This window comes from Tetrahymena thermophila, assembly GCF_000189635.1.
Source record: "Tetrahymena thermophila SB210 genomic scaffold scf_8254652, whole genome shotgun sequence".
Classification (NCBI taxonomy): domain Eukaryota; phylum Ciliophora; class Oligohymenophorea; order Hymenostomatida; family Tetrahymenidae; genus Tetrahymena; species Tetrahymena thermophila.
Genome location: NW_002476420.1, coordinates 193,717 through 215,530, shown reverse-complemented (window position 1 = coordinate 215,530; position 21,814 = coordinate 193,717). Strand labels below are relative to the sequence as shown.

The following is a 21,814-nucleotide window of genomic DNA, read 5'->3' as shown; positions in this document are numbered from 1 at the left end:
CCCTATTTACTCAAATACAAAATATGATTATTTTTAGCATGCTTTTATTGTTTTTTTTAATTTTTATGATGAGTAAATTCATATTTATTATATAGATAGATTAATTTACAAGTTCAAATACTATTTTATTCGTTATTGAACAGGAAATTTATTTTTAAAAACTAAGTCAAAATAATTTCTAAGCTATTTTCTGCCTTAATTTGTAATTAATTGTATGTATACTTACTTTATATATTATAAAAATATTTTTTGAACTCAAAATAAATTGAAAAAAAATGGAATAATTTTTATTAATAAAAATTTTTAATTTTTTTTTCTGAAATTTTAGCAGTATGATATTTAAATGAGTTTTATGAAATATTTTTAAATTAATTTTTTAAATAAAAATATATTTCTTTAATTATTTTATTTGCCCAAAGTATCTTCTTACTTTCTTGTTTTCATCTATTTATTTATCAATTTGTATTTTAATTAATGTAAACTGTAAGAAGCATCTAATCAAAATTTGATCTAAAATATCTTACAAACTTTACAAAAACTTAATTTAAACTCTTCAAATATTATTCCTTAACTTATTTCTTTTCTATCAAGATAATCTAAATGGCTATTTTAAAAACAATAAATTAAATTCATAACAAGAAATATCTTTTATAATAACAATATTTTGTTTTACTTATTTTGAAATGCTTTAAAGCTGTATTAATAATAAAAAGATATGTTTATTTATTAGTATTTTTTTTCTTCTTTATCTATCTATCTATCTATCTATCTATCTATCTATCTATCTATCTATCTATCTATCTATCTATCTATCTATCTATCTATCTATCTATCTATCTATCTATCTATCTATTTTAAATTTAAGATTTATAATCAATCAATAATGAGATTGTAAATCCAATTTTATTTATTTGAATAAATATACTTTTATAGTGAACTTATAAATTACGATCTTAAAAGTTAATTGAAGGAAATTCAAGTGATTGTAAACAAAGTTTTAATAGCCATTAAATAATTTAAATCAAAAGATTTCTAAATATTATATTTTTTAAAACTAAATTGTCTTATTAAATTGGGGAAGTTATTAAATTAAAGTCTTCAAATTGTAATTACTGATAAAATGCCCATAACTAAAATATATCTATGTAATTAGAAATTGTTTTCCTCACTATTTATGCCATAAAATATCCCTAATTATAAATAACAATTAAAAAAAATAAAATCTTGAAAAGAGTAAAAAATATAAAATGATGACTTCTCTCAAGCTGCATAAACAAAATGAAAGCGAAGAGTTCTAGCTTCAGGAATTGTAATCTGAGTAATAATAGTAATAAACCTTTGTTGAAAATATTAAGCAAAACTCCTAAGAATAAGAAAGTCTTTCTACTAAAACGAAAAAAATCTAAGAAGATTCCTCTATTTTCAAAAACCTTGAAAATCTTCCCAATGTCTAGAAATAGTAGATTACTTAACAGAACTTATTATTGGAAGAAAATATAGTAATTGAGAAATTTGATAAACCTTAATTACAAACTTTAAACTAAAATATGATCTAAGAAAAAGAAAGTTAGTAAATTATCAGGCAAGATAATGTACACTCTTTAAATTACTTAGAAAATTAAGAACAAGCTCATGTAGGTGATGAGAAGGAATTTTAATAAAAATCTTAAGATCTTGAATCATAAAGTTAAAGTGTACAAAAAAACAATTCTTTGTATGAAAAAATAAATAAAAGAAGAAATGTGATCACCTTAAGCGTAATTTTTGCTGGTCTTCTGGTTATAGCTCTATCACTTTACTTTGCCCTAAAACCTGGAGGAGAAGTAAAATAGCAATTTTAATATAAAAATTTAAGAATATTTTAATTTTATAGAATGATGATTCCAGTTTTGAAAAAAGTCCTTATGTTGTTTAGAGGAAATTTGTGACGTCAAAATAATAAAATTACAGACTCGAATTACTTACTACGCACAATTACAAACGCAATGATTCTAGTAATTACACTAGAGAAATTGTAGTAGAATACTTATTTAGTATGCTTATTTAAAATCAAAAAGATGACTGTAAATTATTTTTAATTCTTAATTTTAAAATTAAATTTTTAATTTGCTTTACCATAATTTGAAGAAATTAATTTATTTCAATTAAATGAATATTAATTTTTAAACTCTTTTTTTATTATTTTTGTTATATTTAACATTCATTAAAATGAGCTTAATCACAATTAATACAAAAAACTTAAAAAGAAAATTAAACCTTTTTATAATATTTGCTTAAAAACACAATATGTATGTTTTATTTATTAATTTAAAATTTATATCTTTGCTTATTATTCTCTCTCCACTTTTAATTCGTCTCTAAATTTTAGAAAAAATTTTGATTTAGCTGTCAATTTTATATTTCAAATTCATAAAACAATTTAAAAATAAATAAATAGAAATATAAATCCTTGCTTTTGTTGATTAGACTAAACAATATGAAGTTGGAAAGCAAGACAGTGCAGTGATAATTTCTGGGGCGAGAAATTTCATAGATTCAAATGACTCAACTACCTCAATTTCAACTACAAATTAAAAAAGTATTGTTTTAATTAACTTTTCTTTCTTTCTTTGTTTAATTAATTAAAATTTTGATATAGATACCACTGAAAATCAATCAATAAATTAATCCCCAACCTCAAACTCAACCTCTGATTAAGATTTTCCATTTTCAGATGATGACGTTCAATTAAGCAGAGCTGAAATTATTCAATTAAACGTTACGAAGGTAATATATTATATTTAATTTTTGCTACATAAACTGAATTATAATTTATCTAATAAGGGTGGAGAGATAAAAGACATTGCTTTTCCTATCAATGTAAATGAGACATTTCTATTCGGTCTTCCCGCTTTCCTTACTACTCTTCTACCGAATCTTTATAAATCTAATTATGATATAATTGATCCAAAAGGAGTAAAAATTGTAACTAAATTAGCTAATTTTACTTAAAAAAATGTACATGGAGCATACAAAATGTCAGTGATGCAAAGTCATAAGTCAGCTACAGGAGATGTAACATTAGTCTAATAATTTACTTAGAAAACTAATGATGACTATCAATAAGCTACACAGTAGTAAAGTAACATCACTTTTAACAATTAAGGTTACTTTGTTAAAGGTCGTGTTGAGTCAGCTTAGTAATTTTAATATGTAAATTTGTTTTTTTCATTCTTTAAAAAAAAGTAAAATAAATTCTTTTCTCTCCAAGGATAATTCAACTGAAGATGTCTTAAATAACTAGAAAATAACTTAAAAATTTAATGTGACTTTCATCAACGAAACTAATATTTCTAATAATGAAAAAACTCATATCAATAACGTTTTTAATATGATGAGTACAGTATAATATAATTGGACTAATTACCTCTAATTTATAGAAAACCTTAAAAAGACTGATATTTAGCTTGACAATACTCTTATCACATCTAATCAAACTGAAAAACCTCTTGTAGACTTAAATTGTAAATTTTTATTTCTTTTCAATTGCTCATTAAAATATTCATAAATAAAACTAGAAAAAGTTAACATAAGCTCACCCTCAACCAGAATGCTCACTCAAAACAATAATTTATTAGATAATTTGCAAGTAAAGCTATTTGAAAAGGACATTTTAACAATAAAAATGAGATCTTTTATTTCATTTAAGTGTGATAAATAATAAGATAGCTCCTCAAATGATGAGTGTTAAACTCAAGTGTTCCTTCAATTTTTAGGTTTAAATATTCCTGTTTCACCTATACAAAAAGGTAAATATTTAAATAAATTTTACTAATCCCTGAATTAAAATATGATGAACTCGATAATATGATATTTTAATTACTGGATTATCCTTCAAAATAATAAAATATTAAAAAAATATTTATAAAAACAATTGCAAAAAAATTAGTTAGTTATTTGGTTGATAAATATTTTTTTAAAAGCAATCAATATAGAAAAAATAAATTATATATCAACATATTTATTTGTTTATTTATTTTTAAAATATAAATTATTAAATAATTAATTAGTGAATTTTCCTTTGACCAAATTTAAAAATGAAGTTAATTGGCTTAAAAAGAACTTATTGCTAGCAGTAAAATAGAATATTAGTTTCAATAATAATTAAATGTTATTTCTTTTTAAAAAAAGGTGAGCAAAATAAAAAACACTGTCATTGATGTGGTAAAACAAGTGAACTACTAAATTGATGCAAAATTTAATTTGGCACAAAAATTATTTTCTAATTTGTCTAATCCAATTTTGAGTAACTTTCTTTTTTAACTAAAATTATGTTTTAAAAAAAATTAATTATAAATAGATGATATCTAGAAATACGCATCAGGCATCACTTCTTCTATTTCTGTGGATTTATTAGATAAGCTCTAAAAGCTATAATTGGTAAAATAAATAAATTAATTTTTACCTCTACTTTTTCACTTTATATTTCAACTAATTTTACTATTAAAATAAAAAGTAATACACTTAAATTTTGAATTCAACATAATAAAAATTGGGCACTATTCAAAATATTACTTCTTAAACAGCTTAAGCCTATATTTCAACATTGTAAAACAATTTGTCAAAAATTTAATAAAGCCTTATTGAATAGAGTTAGAAAATAAATTAAATTTACCAAAACAAAACAAATTTAATTTACAAAGATGGCCAAATTGCTATTTAAAATGTTTAGTAAACTTTAAAACAAGCATACGATCTTATTCAAGATAAAATAAATATTTAAATACAATAGAATCTAACTAAATTTGTATAAAGTCAATAAAGTACTTTTATTAATAATACATAGACTTTTTTAAATGCCTAATCATCAAAAATTACTAATTTCACTAGTTAATAAACATCTAAAATTTAATAGCAAATCATCCAATTATCTTAAAATTCTTTCTCTAATATCTTCTAAGGCCAATTAAAATAAATATCAAAACAAATCAATGATTAACTTGAAAAGTCGCTGAATAACTTACAATCATAATTCAATATAGCAAAACAATCAATAAATATAACTATTATATAAGTCAAAGAAAATCCATAGATTAAGAGTGTATTGGAATTAAAAACTTCACAAAATATATTGAACCAGATAAATGAAAGTTAAAAAGCTGCATAGGATTTGTATAGCAGCTTTAATTCATTAACTAGTTTAGACTCTCTCTATACTTTTATCGCAAGTAACTTTACGTCATGTGCTGATAGTATTAATCAAGAAATAACTTCTAAATTGACTAATATAACTGACATATTTTCAAATATAGCTTAATAATCAATTCTTAGCTTTAAAGATACAATTACCACTTTAAAAAGTAAGACTTATGACTTCTCTTCTAATTTAAGTTAGCAAATTCTTGATGGGGTTGATAATGAGTTTATCGCAGTTAGCAACTTCGACAAGAAAATAATGGATTAATCTGAATAAGCTCTTTAAATGCTTTCAGCTGACTTTAGCTCATCGGTAATTTATTTATTAATTAATATTTTTAATCAATCAATCAATTAATTAAATTCAAAAAAAAAAAAGAATTTTGTAGATCAAGTTAAAAAACAAATGGGAAAACAATCATAAATCTTAACTGATGACATTAGCGATTTGTCTTTAAAATCTTTAAATTTAACTAATTTGTAAGATGGAAATATCTTTGACTTTCCAGTAAATTCTTTCATAAGTGGAATTAAAGATGCTATCAACAACGGAACTGACACTATAAAGAATACAATAGATTCTGTGAAAAATGTCTAGAACTCTTTTAATGATTTGTCAAATCAATTAAGTCAAATTCATTAAGTTGCTTTAAATTTCAGCTAATTCGAAAACTAATTTCTCAACATTAACAAGAATTTCGAAGACATAGTTGGCTAAATTGATCTATAAAATTTATTCTAAACAATTACTGAAGATTTAAAATAAGATTTGATTAGTTTTGTTAAATCTCAAATCCTTGAAAAGATTTAAAAATAAGCTATTGATTAAATTAAAGATAAAGTAAATTCTTAAATTATTATAAATTATTATTAAGCAAATAAATCTTTTTTAAAAGTTTTAAAAATTAGGAAATGAATTTCTCAAAACAAACTTAAATAATGCAATTGCAAAACTAGAAAATGTGAACAAACTCTTTGAATCTGCGATCACTAAAATATCCTCAAAATTTTAAATTAAGAAAGAACAAAAGGTTTTGTTTGGTAATAATAATTTACTTATAATTTTATAGATAATTAAATAATTAATTAATTAATTTTATATTAGATGAAAAAATGAAATTTCCTTAATATCCATAGCCTTATTATATCCCTACACCAATTGGCATTCCACTTGTCTTGCAATATTACTTTTAATTCAGTGCTTAAATATTTACTTTCATTGAAATTTAAGCTACATCAATAAACGCTGGGTTTGGTGTATCAGCAAATGCAGAGTTTGATGCAAGTGCTGCACTTTCAGTATTAATAGCCGAAATAGGAGCATATGCTTAAGGAACAATTGTTTCAGTTGATCTGTAAGGTCTATTGAGTATATAGCTTCTACAAAAAGTAATTATTAATAAATTAAAATTTATTTAAAACATATTTTACCTTTAAAAAAAGCAAAATCTCTAATTCATAGTTGATGCTACATTCAAAGCTTTTAATTTAAAAGCTTCAATTTATATTTCATATATTCAAATAAAATTAGAGAAGGTATGCTTATTTTAAAGAAGAATGTTGCGTTGGAGGTGTAGAATTGGTAGAGCGATATCTAATTTGGGTTAACAAGTTAGTCACTTTGTTCCTCAAATTATTAAAAAATATGCTTGTATCTATGTTCCTTAAATTTCTAAATCTGATAAGATTGATATCTTACCAGCTTTAAATATATAAGGGTCATAAACTTAGGTCTAATTAGTTAATATAAATGTTGGTTGAAGTGTTTTAAAAATATGTGTTGTATCTATCTTATGGTATTTATTACTCATTTAATTTAATTAACCTTTTAATTACATTTAAGTTTAATTTATATTGGGATGAATACTCGTAATTTTTTCTTAAAATACTCATAAAATAACAATTCTTAATAATTTCATATGAAAGTTCATTTTAAAATTCGTTGATAAAGCAATAAGCTGTGTATATAGATAGATTGAGTAAATCCTCATATATTTACCGTGATTTTTAAAAAATTAAATTTGCAATAAACAAATAAATAAATATGTAAAAAAATTGATAACCATATTTACTTGGCTATTATCAAGCCATAACTATGTACATTCAAAGTATAAACAATATAAGTATTTATTCCTTGTAAATTTTATAAATTTTTAAGGAATTAAAATTTTTTTTTATTTTTAGGATTTATATCAGCAAAAACAATTTACTTCATTTCTACTATTATTCCTCAAAAAAATTCTAATGAATTCATTCCAATTTTAAGTTAATTATTTTAAATTGTTATTTTTAATTTAAACCAAAAAGATTATTTTCTCTTGCTATTAATTTACTTGGTTTTTATATTTATTTAATCATAGAAAAAAAATAATACAAACTGATAGAGGAAAATTAAGTATTAATTTATGAAATATTTTAAAAAATATAAGTTCAAGTTTTAGTAAAAAATAGAATTAATTTCCAACTGAATATAAATGTAACCAAAATAATTCAGACATATCTTATCAAATCTAAGAGAAAGATGTGTTTATTTTTACATAAATATTCATAAATTGTATAAGTAAGATTAAATTAAAACTTCTTTTTTAATAATTGTTATTTCTTTATAAATCCAAATATTATATATATTATTAGTTATATTTTTACAAATTAATATTTTATACTTTAATTTATAATATCTTGAAATACTTTAAATTTTGTGACAAAAATCTAGAATTCTTTTAAGGATTTATCTAATAAATTAAAATAAAATTCTTAATATAAATTAAATTTCAGCTGGTATGAAAGCTCACTTTTCCTAATTAAAAAAAGCTTTGGAGATGCTTTGAATTAAGTTAAGTATTATTAATGCTATAAATAGTATTCCAGCTCTACTTTATTTTTATTAATTTTAATTTAGTTGTTGCTTGAAATGTAGATTTATTTTAAATGTAAGTTTAATATCATAATTAAGATTAATTGATATAAATTGATTAGTATGATAGTAGTAATAAAAGCTATGTGGCTATTTTAGACATATATTATAAAAGAAAATATAAGATGAGAAAATTACTATGAATTCAATATGATTTTACAAGTTCCACGACGACGAGAAATATTTAGAGTAAAAAATAGCTTGTGTAGATAAGATTTATAAAAATAAATATTGCGTTTTATGAATATTCTTGAAGACATTTAGAGTTATTAAAAAATTACAAAATATCTTGTCTATAGACTTGTTATTAATTAAATTAATAAAATTAGTAAAATATTAACTTTAGGAGAAAGATAAAATGGACTTTAAGAAGACTGAAGATTGGGTTAACCACAAATGGGATCATGATATTCAACCTGTATTGGAAGAATATATTAGAATCCCCAATTAATCTCACGGTTTCGATCCTAAGTGGAACGAAAATGGTTTACTTGAAAAGGCTGCTAATCTCTTATTAGAATGGGCTAAGAAATAGGAAATTAAGGGTGCCAAGTATGAACTTATTAAGGATGAAGATAAATCTCCTTTGATTTACATTGAAGTTGACGGTACCACTGATGACACTCAAACCGTTCTTTTCTATGGTCACTACGATAAGTAGCCTCCTTTCACTGGCTGGCTTGAAGGATTGGCTTTCGATAAGCCCGTTGTTCGTGGAGAAAAACTCTATGGTAGAGGTAAAAAAATAATTAATTAGCGAATATAAAGAAAAAGAAATTTTTAAATTGTGTCTTCAACAAGTAATATGAAATTAAATATTAAATAGGTGGTGCTGATGATGGTTATAGCATTTTTGGTTCTTTAGCTGCTATTAAGATTTGTTAAGAATAAGGTTTACCTCATCCTAGATGCATTGTTTTAATCGAAGGTGATGAAGAATCAGGTTCTGCTCATTTGGGTCCCTACTTAGATAAGCTCAGAGATAGAATCAGAGAACCTGCTGTTGTTTTCTGCTTGGACTCTGGTTGCCTCAACTATGAATAGTTGTGGATGACTACCTCCCTTAGAGGTATAATTTTTACTTTTGTATTTAGAAAGAGTTATAAAAGAATTGAGACTATAAGAGAAACAATTGATAAATAGAGAGAGAAAAAATATAATAAAAAAAAAGATTCGAGTATGATAATTATTTATTGTTAATAAAAAAGGTTGTTTGACTGCTAATGTCAAGGTTAAGGTTTTAAATGAAGGTGTCCACAGTGGTGATGCTTCTGGTATTGTTCCTAGCAGCTTTAGAGTCCTTAGACAATTGCTCACCAGAGTAGAAAATGCCGAAACTGGTGAATTGGCTGACGACTTCTAAGTAATATAAATACTTATTTCAATAGCCCTCAATATTTAATTTTAATTTTATAAAGATTTTTTTCTGATGTAAAATCCTCAAATTATTTAATTAAAAACAAATACATCAGATAAGAATTTATTATTTGAAAAATCAAAAGTGAATATTATATTTTTTTTATTAATCAATTTAGGTTATCATTCCTGCTGATAGATATGCTGAAGCATTGAAGGTTTCTCAATAAATGGGAGAACCTCTCCTCCAAAGATTCCCATTAGCTAACGGTGTTTAAACTGTTACTAAGAATGTTTTCAATGGATACATTAACAATGTAAATTTTTTATTAGAAATTAACAGAAAATAAATCAATACAAATATATTTTCTTTTATTTAGTGCCTATTATTAAATATTTTTTCTTTTTTCTTTTATATTTATTTATTTACTTACTTTAAAACATTATAGACATGGAAGGCTACTTTATGTGTTGTTGGTGCTGACGGATTACCAGCTACTTCTAGTGCAGGTAATGTCTTGAGACCTGAAACTACTGTTAAGATTTCAATAAGATTACCCCCCACTTTAGATATTGAAACTGCTAAGGTTGCTCTTAAAAAGCTCTTAACTGAAAACGTTCCTTATGGAGCTGAAATCACCCTTGAAAATATGGTTGGTATGCCCGGATGGAATTGTCCACACACTGAATAGTACTTACTTGACAGTATCTAAAAGGCTAGTAACACTTTCTACAAAAAGGAAGCTTTGTCATAAGGTATGGGAGGTACCATTCCTCTTATGGGAACCTTGTCTAGACTTTTCCCTAAATCTCAATTTATCATTACTGGTGTTTTAGGTCCTGGTTCTAATGCCCATGGTCCCAACGAATTTTTACACATTCCTTTCACTAAGAAGTTAATTTGCTGCATGGCCTCAGTTCTTGCTGATACCTACACTCACTTAAAGAAAAATTGAAAATATTCATGAAAGAATAAATATATTTTTCTAATTCTTAATGTTGAAAATAAATAAAAAATTAAATAAATAATAAATTATGCTTTTTTTAAGTTTTCATAAATCTATCTAGAGTAATTTGAAAACAATTTTAGTGAGGTAAAGTTTATATATTATATAATGGTTGTATGCTTGCTTAACTAAAGAATTCCAGAAAAAAGTAGAAATAAAAGAATTTTTTTGAGAAAAGATGTTTGTTTTTTATAATAAAAAAATTTCTATTACAATAAAATAAAGTTTCTATTATATTTTTCTATTCTTTTTTTAATTCTTTCTTTATTTATTTCAATAAATTAAATTAAATTTTTCAAAATTAAAATTTAAGCTTTGTAAATGAAAATTTAAGATTTTTAATTAAGAATTTATTAGATTTATTTTTAAATTGAGAGGGTCATCAAGTTAAATATTCGTATTTTAATTGATGGTATTGAAAGGCAACGAAATACCTGTATTTTAGATAAAGAAAAATGCATCTAATCAAATATAATAAAAGAATAATATATATTTTCACTTTAGTAAATTATTAAAGTTAATTTTTCTTTTTCTTTTTCAATTAAAGTTTACTAATTAATTCTTTTGCATTATTTAATTTAAATCAAGATAAGGTTGCTGATCATACAACTGCATCCTAATGTATTTCCTAATTTTAAATTGACGCTATATTCTAGATTTTAATTGCAAAAAGTTTAATTTATAAAATATTTTGCTATAAAACCAATAAAAAAAAATAAAAAAGTGGACAAAATTCACAACACAAAACATGTAATTGAACAGAATTTCTTATTAAAAATAATTTGGCGCTGTTTTTTTATTAGATTAGATTTATATAGAAGATTTCTTAAAAGAGCTATCTATCAACTCTTAATTTAGGATTTAGTCAGTTCATCAAAAGAAAAATAAATTAAAAAGAAATAATGATTTTTTACTTAGATAAATTAATCCTAATTAAATTAATTAAAATATTAGGTCTTATTAAACTAAGTAAACAAACAAACAAATTTTATTTTTAAGCTTTTGAAAAACTACTTTATATTATTTTGAATGCGAAACTCCTAAAGCATTTTTGATTAAGATGCTTCTTTTACTCATGGAGGTAAAATTTATGTAATTGAAAAAAAATTAAGTGAGGCAGTTGATGCAAAAGGTGTTATACCTTCTTAATTTGACAACTACTTAATAACTTCAAATGAAGAGGAATTTATACTAAAAATGACAAAAAATATTTCAAATAGACCTGGGATTACTTACGATTCTGATGAAGATTAGTTAATCGAAAAGGAGTATAATGTTTTAAAAAAAATTAACACACATCCTCATACACTCTAATGCACTGCAAAAGTGATTATCGTTGATAAATTTTAAAATGCGCACTACTCACTTATAATAAAAAAGCTTTAATACAATAGTCTTGAAAAATATTTAGATGTGAAGCTACACAAATTAAACACACAGGCTTTGATTGATTTAAGCATATCTGTAGTTGAATCTTTTTTGAGCTTTGACTACGAGAATATATTTTATAATGATGAACTCACTTTATCTTCTTTCGGTGTTGACGAAAATGAAAGCATTGTTATTAGCAATGGGTTTTCTTTTTGCAAAATAAATTAGCCTGAAAATAAATAAGAAGATAATTAAAGCTATATTTACAAAAAAAATTGTGCATAAATTAAGAGTATAGTCTTCTCAATACTAACTGTAAATAAAGAATTATTAAAAAAGTACATCACACCTTATAATTTGTATAACTTAGTGGATAAAATTATATAAAATAGTAACCTAATGAATTAAATTAAAAATTATCATGATTTCGAAACTATATTTCAAGACAATGACTTAAAGGGTCTACAAAATTTTCTTTAATACCTAAACAATTTAAATAAGAATCCCATTTAATCTTCGCAGTATAATAGGCAGTAAACAAGCTAAATGGAAAAAATTCAAAAAATACCCACTTAAGTGTATAAAATGGCTATCAATACTGAAAAAACTGAATTAACTATCCCTGATGGTAAAGGGTCTCAAATTGACATAAATACCATACCTGAGGAATATTGCAGTGATTCATTTGATAACTCATAAAAATCATACCAAATTGTTAAAATCAAAAATTTTAAAAATAATGAAAATAGAGGTAGAGATGATTCTAATTGTATAACTGATTCAAAGATTGCTGCCTAAAATGATGCTAATGCCAATAAGCTGTTAAGTATCTATGGTGAAAATTAAAATATATTGAATATTTATGATACAAAAAACAATCAACCAGTGTTAATTGAAATGCAGTATCCTTATTAAATCAAATCGAACAATGATAATAGAGAAAAGAAAGCATCAAATTAAGACAAGGGGAAAGAAGCAAATTAATAAAAATAACCTGCGCTTTAAGATAGCATTTTTAATGATTATTAAGGAAGACAAAGCATTCAAAGTTAAACTTCAAATTTTTCAAATTAATCTGAGTCATTTAAAAGAAAGGCTGATAAGTTGAAAGACGAAGAAATCGAAGATATTTCTTAACAGACAAAGGCCAAATAAAAACAAAAAGGCGAGTATTAAGATCGCAAGTAATAACTTTAAATGGCAAAATAAGTTGAGCTAAATATTAAAAAGTAATAAATAAAGAAATAAAGCAGTGATGAAGAAAATCAATATCAAAGTGGTAGCTCTGATCCTGCTAATTTCCCAGATACCTAAAGAATCAAATCTGAAAGTCTTTAAGATAAACTGCTGACTCAGATATAAGAAAGCAATTCATTCATTTCAGATACTAACGTCGTAAGAATTCTATTGGCTCTTCTCCTTTTGTTTATTATTGGAGGTATTATATTCGGAGTAGTATTCAACTTTGGTGTCAAAACCCCCAATAATTCACAAAATATAGTATGTCAAGACCAAAACTGTTCGTACTGCGCTGAATTTGAAGACTAGTGCACATCCTGTAAATCAGGATATTACTACGATAGCTATTCATAAAAGTGCTAGCCTAATTGCACAACATCTAATTGCAGTGTTTGCATAACTAATTACCAAAATTGTGAGCAATGTTAAACAGGTTACACTTTATATTAAAATAGCTGCCTTAATAGTTAACAAAGTTGCCCTATTCAAAATTGTTCATCATGCTTAAATCTGAAGTGTACTTAATGCAATAGTGGTTATAGATTATACAACCTCCAATGCTATAAAATATGCAGTGATCCAATTTGCTTATAATGCCCAAACAACTCAAATATTTGCACTCAGTGCGAGCCTAATTTTTATGTCAATCCAGCAACTAACACTTGCAAAAGCATTTGAAAATCTTTTTAGGACCAAATTCGAAAATATATCTTTAATAAATAAATAGTTTTTACCTTAATTTAGAAAATATTGAAGGATTTTTATCAAAAAAAAAAATGTAGCAAAATAAAATAAAATATAATACCAATCTAAAACCTAATCAAATAATTTAAGAAATAACTATTATAAAAAAAAAATTGATATAAAACAACCTATAACAAAATTATGAAAAAAAAATGACTCATTCACAAATTAATTAAAATAAAAACTAACCAAATAATTATCTATCTATCTAACTAACTAAATAACTAACTAACTCACATATCCTCTATCAAATATTTAATTTTATTTATACATAACAATCAAAACATAATTTTCTATCAAATAAATATATAATATAAATAAAAACATATCTATATCATAAATAATTGACATATTTGTATAAATTTTTCTATAGTCTGTTACCTCTAAAAAATTTCAATAATAAACTAAAATTTTTATAACATGATGATAGGTTTTTCTTCGTTTTTGACATGATTTTTAAAGATCTAAAATTTTTATAGCTTAACTCTTAAAAATTAAACAAGAGAAAGTGAGTAATGTTTATGATCATTGCTTCTAATAAAATATCTTTATAAACAAGCAGAAGAGCAGAAAAAACAATATAAAAATAAATATTGATTGATTTTATTTGTTATTAGTTAGTTTTAAATAAAATTTATTTGAAAATTAAATATTTTTTTTCAAGCAAAAAAAAGAAACAAATATCAACTAAAGTTAGATTATTTTTAACAAATTGTTTTCAGAATAAATATGATTTGTTTGTGCTAATCATTTTAAATACTTCTCAGAATAGTTAAGCTGTTAAAACACATTAATTTTTAGTATTAAAAAATTTAGAGTAGTTGTAGCTGATTAAAAAAAGTACCTTAATTTTTTTCCTTACATCTAAATTTCTGATTTGAATATTTTTATTTCTAATAAGTAAATAAAATCAGGATAATCTTTTAATAAATTTTGATAAAAAAAACTAATAAGAAAAATTAAAATTTACATATATGCTAGTTCAAATATTTTTTTTTAATTAATATCTTTGTATCTTTCATAGAAGCTAAATTAAAAAAGATAAATCTAAATTTAAGTTGAATTCAGCTAAAATTTTATTTCATAATTTCAGCTTATTCTTTTAAATTGTTTATACTCAATTGATTTTATTTATATGTTTTTGTGTGCTTAAATTTTATCAATGATTTTCATCGCAATTTTTTTTGATTGAAATGAATAAAAAATAAAATATTTTTTGCAATCTCAACACGCAAAGACTTTTTGAATAGATGAAAATTTATTTTATAAAAATAATTAAATTTTAAAAATGTTATTGACTTTTTCTTTAGTATTTTATCCTCTTAGCAAATCACCACAAATAAATTACAGCTTTTTTAATCAAAATCAATCATCAAAAATATCATATTTTATTAGCGCGATTATGTGCTTTTGAGGGTAACTCAAATTGGCCATTTAATTCCACCAAATATTTTTCACTAACTTTAAATAATATAAATACTTATCAAAAAACATTTATAATTTTTATGACAATAAGGAAAAGACTATTTTATCATATTTTTGAATAGCTAGCAATTATAATTATTTCAAATTACATTTAGAATATTATTACACTAAATAGAATATTTAAAAATATTCAAAAAAAGCAAACCTAAAGAGAGGCCCTATTCTATATAAAGGATTTAAGATTTCGTATATGATTTATATTTAAAATTATACAAGGATTTATCATAAAATGTAATTCCAATTCTTTTTGATATTTGAGAGGTTGTTAAAAATTTTTAAATTAATGCTTTAAAATTTCAAATAATTTTACTAAAATCTTTTTTATGAGAAAAAATAATGGAAATTTTCATTAAGGTAATTTAATGAAAGCAAGAATTAATAGAAAAATCAATTAATAAATAAACGCATTGACTAAAAAAAAACTATTCTGAGAAAAAATAATTTGCTTGTTATAAATTTATCAATTTTTTGAATTAATTGTTGTTATAAGAATAGAAAAAATTTTCTGGCAAACACATTTTGTGGTGAAGATCAGTCTAATTTTCCCCCCCTTATCTATATAACACTCTTTTTAGAACAACAAAGCAATTAATTTTTTATGTAAAAAATTTTAATTACATATTTTTAAAAAATTCAAATTCAGTAAGCTAAAAAAAAAATACTAATAAAAAGGGCGAATAAAAGTTATTTTAAAAAGACAAAATAAGACATTTAGAACTAAATTAGAGAATGTATTTTATTTATTCAAAATAGAAAATGATTAAAAACTTACTAAATTGCACTTAATCACTCTTTTTTTTCATTATTATAAATAGGGAAAATCGTCCATTCAAGATAGTCAAGTTGTAAATTTTTTAGCAAGCATTAAAATGGTTTTTATATGATCAAACAATATTTTCAGGTTTGATACAGTCTCAGTAGAAGATCTAATGTCTTTATTTAATTAATATCAGAATGAAATACACAATCAGCTTCTAATTGATTTATCGTAAAAAACAATTAAAAACTCTTCTATGAACAAAAAAGCATTAGAAATTTAATCCAAACCAGAAAAATAAAAATATTTTTTTATTAAAATAAGAGTTTCTCATTCCAACAAGCAGTAATGCGAAGTTATTTCTAACTTGGGACTCAATAACTAAAATCTGAACAAAGTCATGCTAAAACTGTTGTAAAATATTTAATAATAAATAACACTTAACATAATATATACATTCATTAATTTATTTGTTTGTTTATAAATTTAAAATAGACACTGTCCAATTGAAGACTCTGGAATATCTATCCTTTGTTTAAAAATATCGTAGCTATAAAACTTAAAAGATCTAAATTTAAATTTTAGGTAAAAATTATAAGACAAATATTAAAAGTCTAAAATATTAATTAAATAAGTTTAACTCTTTGTACAGAGTAGAGTGCTAATTAAATATCTTTAATGCTTAAATAGCTGTCCAATTTACAGCTATTAAGAATCAATCTTTAGTAAAATATTTTATCTCATTGAAATATTGCAATTAATTCAAATAAATCTTAAAGTGGGAATGATTTAGGATCTCAAGGCTACAAAGAATTGATTAAGTCTATTAGCAGTTTAAATAACCTAAATAGTTTAACGCTTGGATTAAGGTAATTTATTACAATAAAAGTTAAACCTAAATATTATTTTAAATAAAGGCGAACAGGATTGGTTGAATAAAATTTAGAAAATACAGGAATTTATTTAAACAAGCTCACCAAATTAAAATTTTTAAAGCTGAATTTTAAGTAAAATTAATTTATTTCTTTAAGAATATTTAAGTAAAAAAATTTTAAACAGAGACTCACAATTGGAAAATGGATTAATTCATCTATTTACTGGATTTTCTTAGTTTGATAATCTTGAAGGATTCAGATTGAATTTAGAGTATTTTATATTAAATATTAAGTGACTATTTACATAAAATTTCAATTATTTAGGATGTCTTCAATATCTGATTTAGATTTTTAAGTTCTGGCCTAAAACATCTAGAGGAATTAAGTGATTAAATATTTATCATTGAATTTTAAGTAATTTTTTATTAAATTAATCTATTCTATTTTAGATATTATTTTCAATAATAAAATGATTATTTAAATTTGAGCAATATTTAATTAGTTAGCTAATTAGAAATATATTAATTATTGTATTAAAATTTAATATTTTTGAAAAGAAATAACCAAGTTTAGAGAGATATCATGTACAATTTAATTATCAAGATTGCTGATAAAAAATTATTTTACTTTAAATTTAAGACTCTGTAAGAACTTTGATTTAGTTATATCTTTTTCAAATAAATAAGAGCAATTTATTTATAATAAAATAGATATATGTAATTATAGGAAGATGAGATTAAAAAAATATAAAATCTAATACAAACTAAAATGACAAACACAAAAATTTTGATAGACGATTTTAAGTAAAATTTATTCACAAATTAACAATTTAATTTATATTATTTAACTTATTTTAAAGCTTGGGATTAAGGATATCTTTTAAAGATAGAAGGAAGTGGTAGCAAAAAAAATTAAAGATGAAGTACTTAGTGTGTTATGAAAAATAGAGCAAGTAATTATGATTTAAACGACTATCTCATGTTGGATAAATTGAATTACCTCAACTAAATAGTATAATAGCTTCATTATCTCTATTCTAAAATTAACTAACCCATCTAATCAATCTTAGAGCTAATAGAACAGATAACACTTAAGAATTCACATAAATAAAACTAAATTACAATAAGATGTAAATTAAAACTCCTTTTTAATATACTAGACTAAAATAATTAAATAAATAAATATATATATATATATATTACTATTCAATTCTAAAATATAAATTTTGATAAATAATTTAATATTTTATGTATTCTATTGTTTTATAATCAAATATGTTTCATTAAATCTGGTTAAATATTATAAAAATTAAGCATATCAAATATATATATATATATATTTATTGTTTGTCAAGCACAATTATTCATTTTACCATTTAATATTAATAAAAATTACATACTGTTATTTTTCATTAATTAGCACTACACTCTCTAAGATATAAAGTTAATTTTGATGTTTATTTTTTTAAAATGGATTTTGGGTATCGATTAAATGGAGCTTTAAAAAATAAATGAGAAACTACAATATACTTTTTTATCAAAAATTGAAGCTGTAATTGATTTTATATAAAGTTTTTTGTATTATGTTATTGAATTAGTAATTATAATTAGTATTTTGATTTGCATATAGACAATAGGTTCAAAATTTGTATTACTGTGCTTAAAAATATAATTTTTTATTCCATTATGTTTAAAAATAAATTGTAAATTTAGAACTACAGATAAAAAATTCTACCCTTGAATCAATATCAATTATTTAAATAATATTTGTTTTTTTGTATTTAAAAATTAATTTTTACTAAACTCAAAATCCTTATTTTTAAAGAATTGTATCTATCTATTTTAAAGCAAAAAAGAAATAAATTTCAATAACCTTCAAGTTAATAAAAATATATGGTCATTCCTATCAAATTTAATTTCTTTTGTGAAGGTTTGTTTGTTAGATTAAGAAAAAGAAATTTTGATAAAAGGTTTGATTGTTTGATTTTTTAGTAGAATAATAAAAAAAAATAATTGAATGAATGAATATTTAGATGTTTTGAGTAGTTAGTAAATAATTAATTAATAAATATATCCATTATATATAATTCATATTTGTAATAATAATAGTTATTTAAATCAAAATTTATTATATTTTTTTGTATTTATTATTTAAAAAATTTACTCACAACAAACAAAGAGAGATATTTATTTTTTAATAGAAAAATACAACCAATAAATTCAAAAAAAAAAATCAGGAAAATCAAACCTTTTTTTAAAAAAATTCTAAACTCCCAATTTTTATTAGAAAAATCAATAGAAATGACAGATAATATCTTATATCATCTTCCTCAATAATAACAAGTTTACAAGCCAGGTTCAAATAATCCTCCTAAGGGATACGAATAGCAATTCTAGAATCCTAAATACTATAAAGGAAACGACTGGAAAACCATGAATGACCCTCAAAGTGAATAGTAGTCTGACACTAATTCTAATCTTAACTACCGATAAAAGGAACTATTAAAGTAAAACAGTTTGCATTAAAGCATAAATGATTATATTAAAATAAACTAATTTTCATACTAAATTGTATTTCAATAATAAATGAAGAGGTGAATATGCCAGGTAATAAGGAGAGCAACAAAGAAAGAAAGATGAAAAGCTCCGTTAAAAAGAAAATGATCTACAACTTTAGTAGCAATTAAGAAAAGAATATGATGACGATGTTTTAAGAGAAAAGCAATAGCAAGCAGAAAAGAAACGTGCCTTAGCAGAGCTATACAAGGCTTAAATTGAATAATCTCAAAGAGAAAAGGCTTCAAAAGTAGCACTTATTTCCTATTTATTAATACTTTTTTGATTTTAGGTTATTTCATTTTGTAATATATATTCTTAACTCCTAGCTATATGTTTCATTTAATTGATATAGACTTTAATAGGGCTTTTTAATAAATTTATTTTATAAACTAAACAGAAATAGAACTAAATTGAAGAAGATAGATATAGATTGATGCAACAAGATGACGGAAAAAGAGAAAACAACGGCAGATATGTTAAGGAAGAGTTAAGAAGAGATATGGTTGGCTAATAGTACTAAGCTGATTAAAGAATTAAGTAAGAGATCAACAGATACTAAGATCAAAACGTACAGCCTCAATTTGAGATAGGTGGTGAAAACTACTAAAAAAAGGTAAAATTTTTGATCTAAAACTTCATTAAATTTAAGATCAAAGCTTAATTTTGATAGATTATAAGAATGAATGACATTTTATTAATGTATTTAATTTAAATTAAAGCAACAAATGGAAAAATATGAAAGAATTCAAAACATTAATGCAAGAAATTTCGTTTCTTACGATGATGAAAAGAAGAGAAAAGCTGATACTTTCTCTAATGCAGGCAGCGTTCCTGCTCCTTATGGCGGAGTTTAAAATAAACAATATAACGAATAAATGAATGCTCAGTACTATGAAAAAAATCATGTAACTAACTATCGAACTGGATAATTTAATTATCTATCTATCTATTTATTTATTTGTTTCAATTTTACAGTCTATATTAATATAGAAAAATTTCATTTATTTTTGATAGAGAATCTTTAATTTATAGTGATGATCATCCATTAATTCACTGATGGATTCATTTGTTTATTAATTTATTAATTAATTTATTTAGGAAAAGAGAGAATACAATGAACTTTTAAAAAGATAAATGGCTGAAAATGAATAGAAGAAGCAATAAGAAAAGTATGATCGTCTTAGAGGGTACGAGTTCGACTAAGTATCAAGTTAGAATAATAGACCATAGATAAGCCAATAATAGCAATAATAACAGCGCCCTAAGTAGAATGATTAGGATTATGACATTATGGGTAACCAAAAGAACCTGTATTCTTAATAGCAAAAGTTAGGTGGAGAAAATCAAAAGAAGGAGGATTAATAAAGATATCGTCAAATATTAGACATGCAAAGAGAGTAGACAAGAATCACTAAAATGAAGGAAGAACAAAACTATTATTAACCTCCTGCTTCTTAATAATAGCAATATTCCAACAACCCTACTAGAGGTAAAGTTCAATAGGACGTAGAATACGACGTCATGGGCAACTAAAGAGCTGTTTATGGAAATTCTGCCTAAGACAATGCTACAAGAGATTAAAAGAAAGTTGACCAAATCAAATATAGAGAAATGCTTGATGTGTAGAGAGAATAAAGTAAGATGGCAAAATAAAGAGAAGATGATGACATGATAGATTTAGAAAGAAAGTACAATGGCCTAAATATTGGAGTACATAAAAACTTAATTATTTTCACTTAGATGTTTTATTAGATTTTACAAACTAAAAAAATTTTTTTGTTTTGAAAAAGAAACAACCACTTGAATAGAATCCAAGAATTTATAACCCAATTTCAAATTCTTATCCCTATTAAGGTTAAATTAATTCATAAAAGGTAAATTTTATGAATAATTTTATCATAATTTCTAATTCATTTATGGAATTTATCAATAACTCTTTTTTAATCATATTTTAAAACAGTAAACTGATGAAAACAAGTATCAATAGCAATAGTATCAAAGAAACATGAACTCAGGCAAGGCTTCTCAACAAAGAATAGATTATTCTGATTTAGTGAACAAGAATATTCTTGCACATAATTACTGAGAGGAAGGTAAGCAAAATTTAATTAATTTACTAATTTTTAATGAGATTGTTGTTTCATATATTTTAACTAAAGCTAATTATTTTATTTATTTACAATTTAGAAGAGACTCATTAGATAAATACATTATATTGAAATAAATAAATATATCTATCTATCAATCTATCTACCTATCTATTTACAATCAGCTACTGTAGCAAGCATTTAATTAAAGTAAAAGAATTTATTTACATTAAAATTGAATAATAT

The 21,814-nt window shown here is 23.0% G+C and overlaps 5 protein-coding genes across 5 annotated transcripts; all 5 read left to right on the top strand. All coding sequences in view use genetic code 6, as the record gives it.

The window, feature by feature from the left end:
- Positions 1-1,247: 1,247 nt before the first annotated feature.
- TTHERM_00378700 (transmembrane protein, putative) lies at positions 1,248-6,957 on the top strand (the record flags this gene model as incomplete). Its single annotated transcript, XM_001015451.3, has 15 exons — positions 1,248-1,823; positions 1,874-2,063; positions 2,438-2,578; positions 2,639-2,766; positions 2,824-3,192; positions 3,251-3,503; positions 3,558-3,788; positions 4,050-4,114; positions 4,171-4,285; positions 4,340-4,419; positions 4,496-5,488; positions 5,555-6,016; positions 6,072-6,216; positions 6,281-6,564; positions 6,619-6,957. 15 exons carry the CDS (start codon positions 1,248-1,250, stop codon positions 6,934-6,936), a joined length of 4,350 nt encoding a protein of 1,449 aa, XP_001015451.3. The 3' UTR covers positions 6,937-6,957.
- Positions 6,958-8,447: 1,490 nt separating this feature from the next.
- Positions 8,448-10,401, top strand: TTHERM_00378690 (M20/M25/M40 family peptidase; the record flags this gene model as incomplete). Its single annotated transcript, XM_001015450.3, has 5 exons — positions 8,448-8,826; positions 8,916-9,158; positions 9,298-9,452; positions 9,625-9,762; positions 9,895-10,401. The coding sequence occupies 5 exons, from the start codon at positions 8,448-8,450 to the stop codon at positions 10,399-10,401; spliced, it is 1,422 nt and encodes a 473-aa protein (XP_001015450.1).
- Positions 10,402-11,481: 1,080 nt separating this feature from the next.
- On the top strand, positions 11,482-13,740 carry TTHERM_00378680 (transmembrane protein, putative; the record flags this gene model as incomplete). Its single annotated transcript, XM_001015449.1, has 1 exon — positions 11,482-13,740. One exon carries the CDS (start codon positions 11,482-11,484, stop codon positions 13,738-13,740), a length of 2,259 nt encoding a protein of 752 aa, XP_001015449.1.
- Positions 13,741-15,909: 2,169 nt separating this feature from the next.
- Positions 15,910-18,117, top strand: TTHERM_00378670 (hypothetical protein). Its single transcript, XM_001015448.3, has 13 exons — positions 15,910-16,022; positions 16,107-16,133; positions 16,193-16,279; positions 16,373-16,462; positions 16,544-16,633; positions 16,684-16,773; positions 16,828-16,917; positions 16,966-17,055; positions 17,108-17,194; positions 17,248-17,337; positions 17,481-17,567; positions 17,634-17,726; positions 17,783-18,117. Coding segments are annotated over exons 1-13 (1,026 nt in total). The 5' UTR covers positions 15,910-16,020; the 3' UTR covers positions 17,886-18,117.
- A 938-nt stretch (positions 18,118-19,055) lies between these two features.
- Positions 19,056-21,567, top strand: TTHERM_00378660 (kinase domain protein, putative; the record flags this gene model as incomplete). The annotated part of the gene is made up of 7 exons (XM_001015447.3): positions 19,056-19,429; positions 19,515-19,728; positions 19,879-20,094; positions 20,201-20,386; positions 20,580-21,191; positions 21,272-21,355; positions 21,442-21,567. Exons 1-7 carry the CDS (start codon positions 19,224-19,226, stop codon positions 21,565-21,567), a joined length of 1,644 nt encoding a protein of 547 aa, XP_001015447.3. The 5' UTR covers positions 19,056-19,223.
- Between the last annotated feature and the right edge of the window lie 247 nt (positions 21,568-21,814).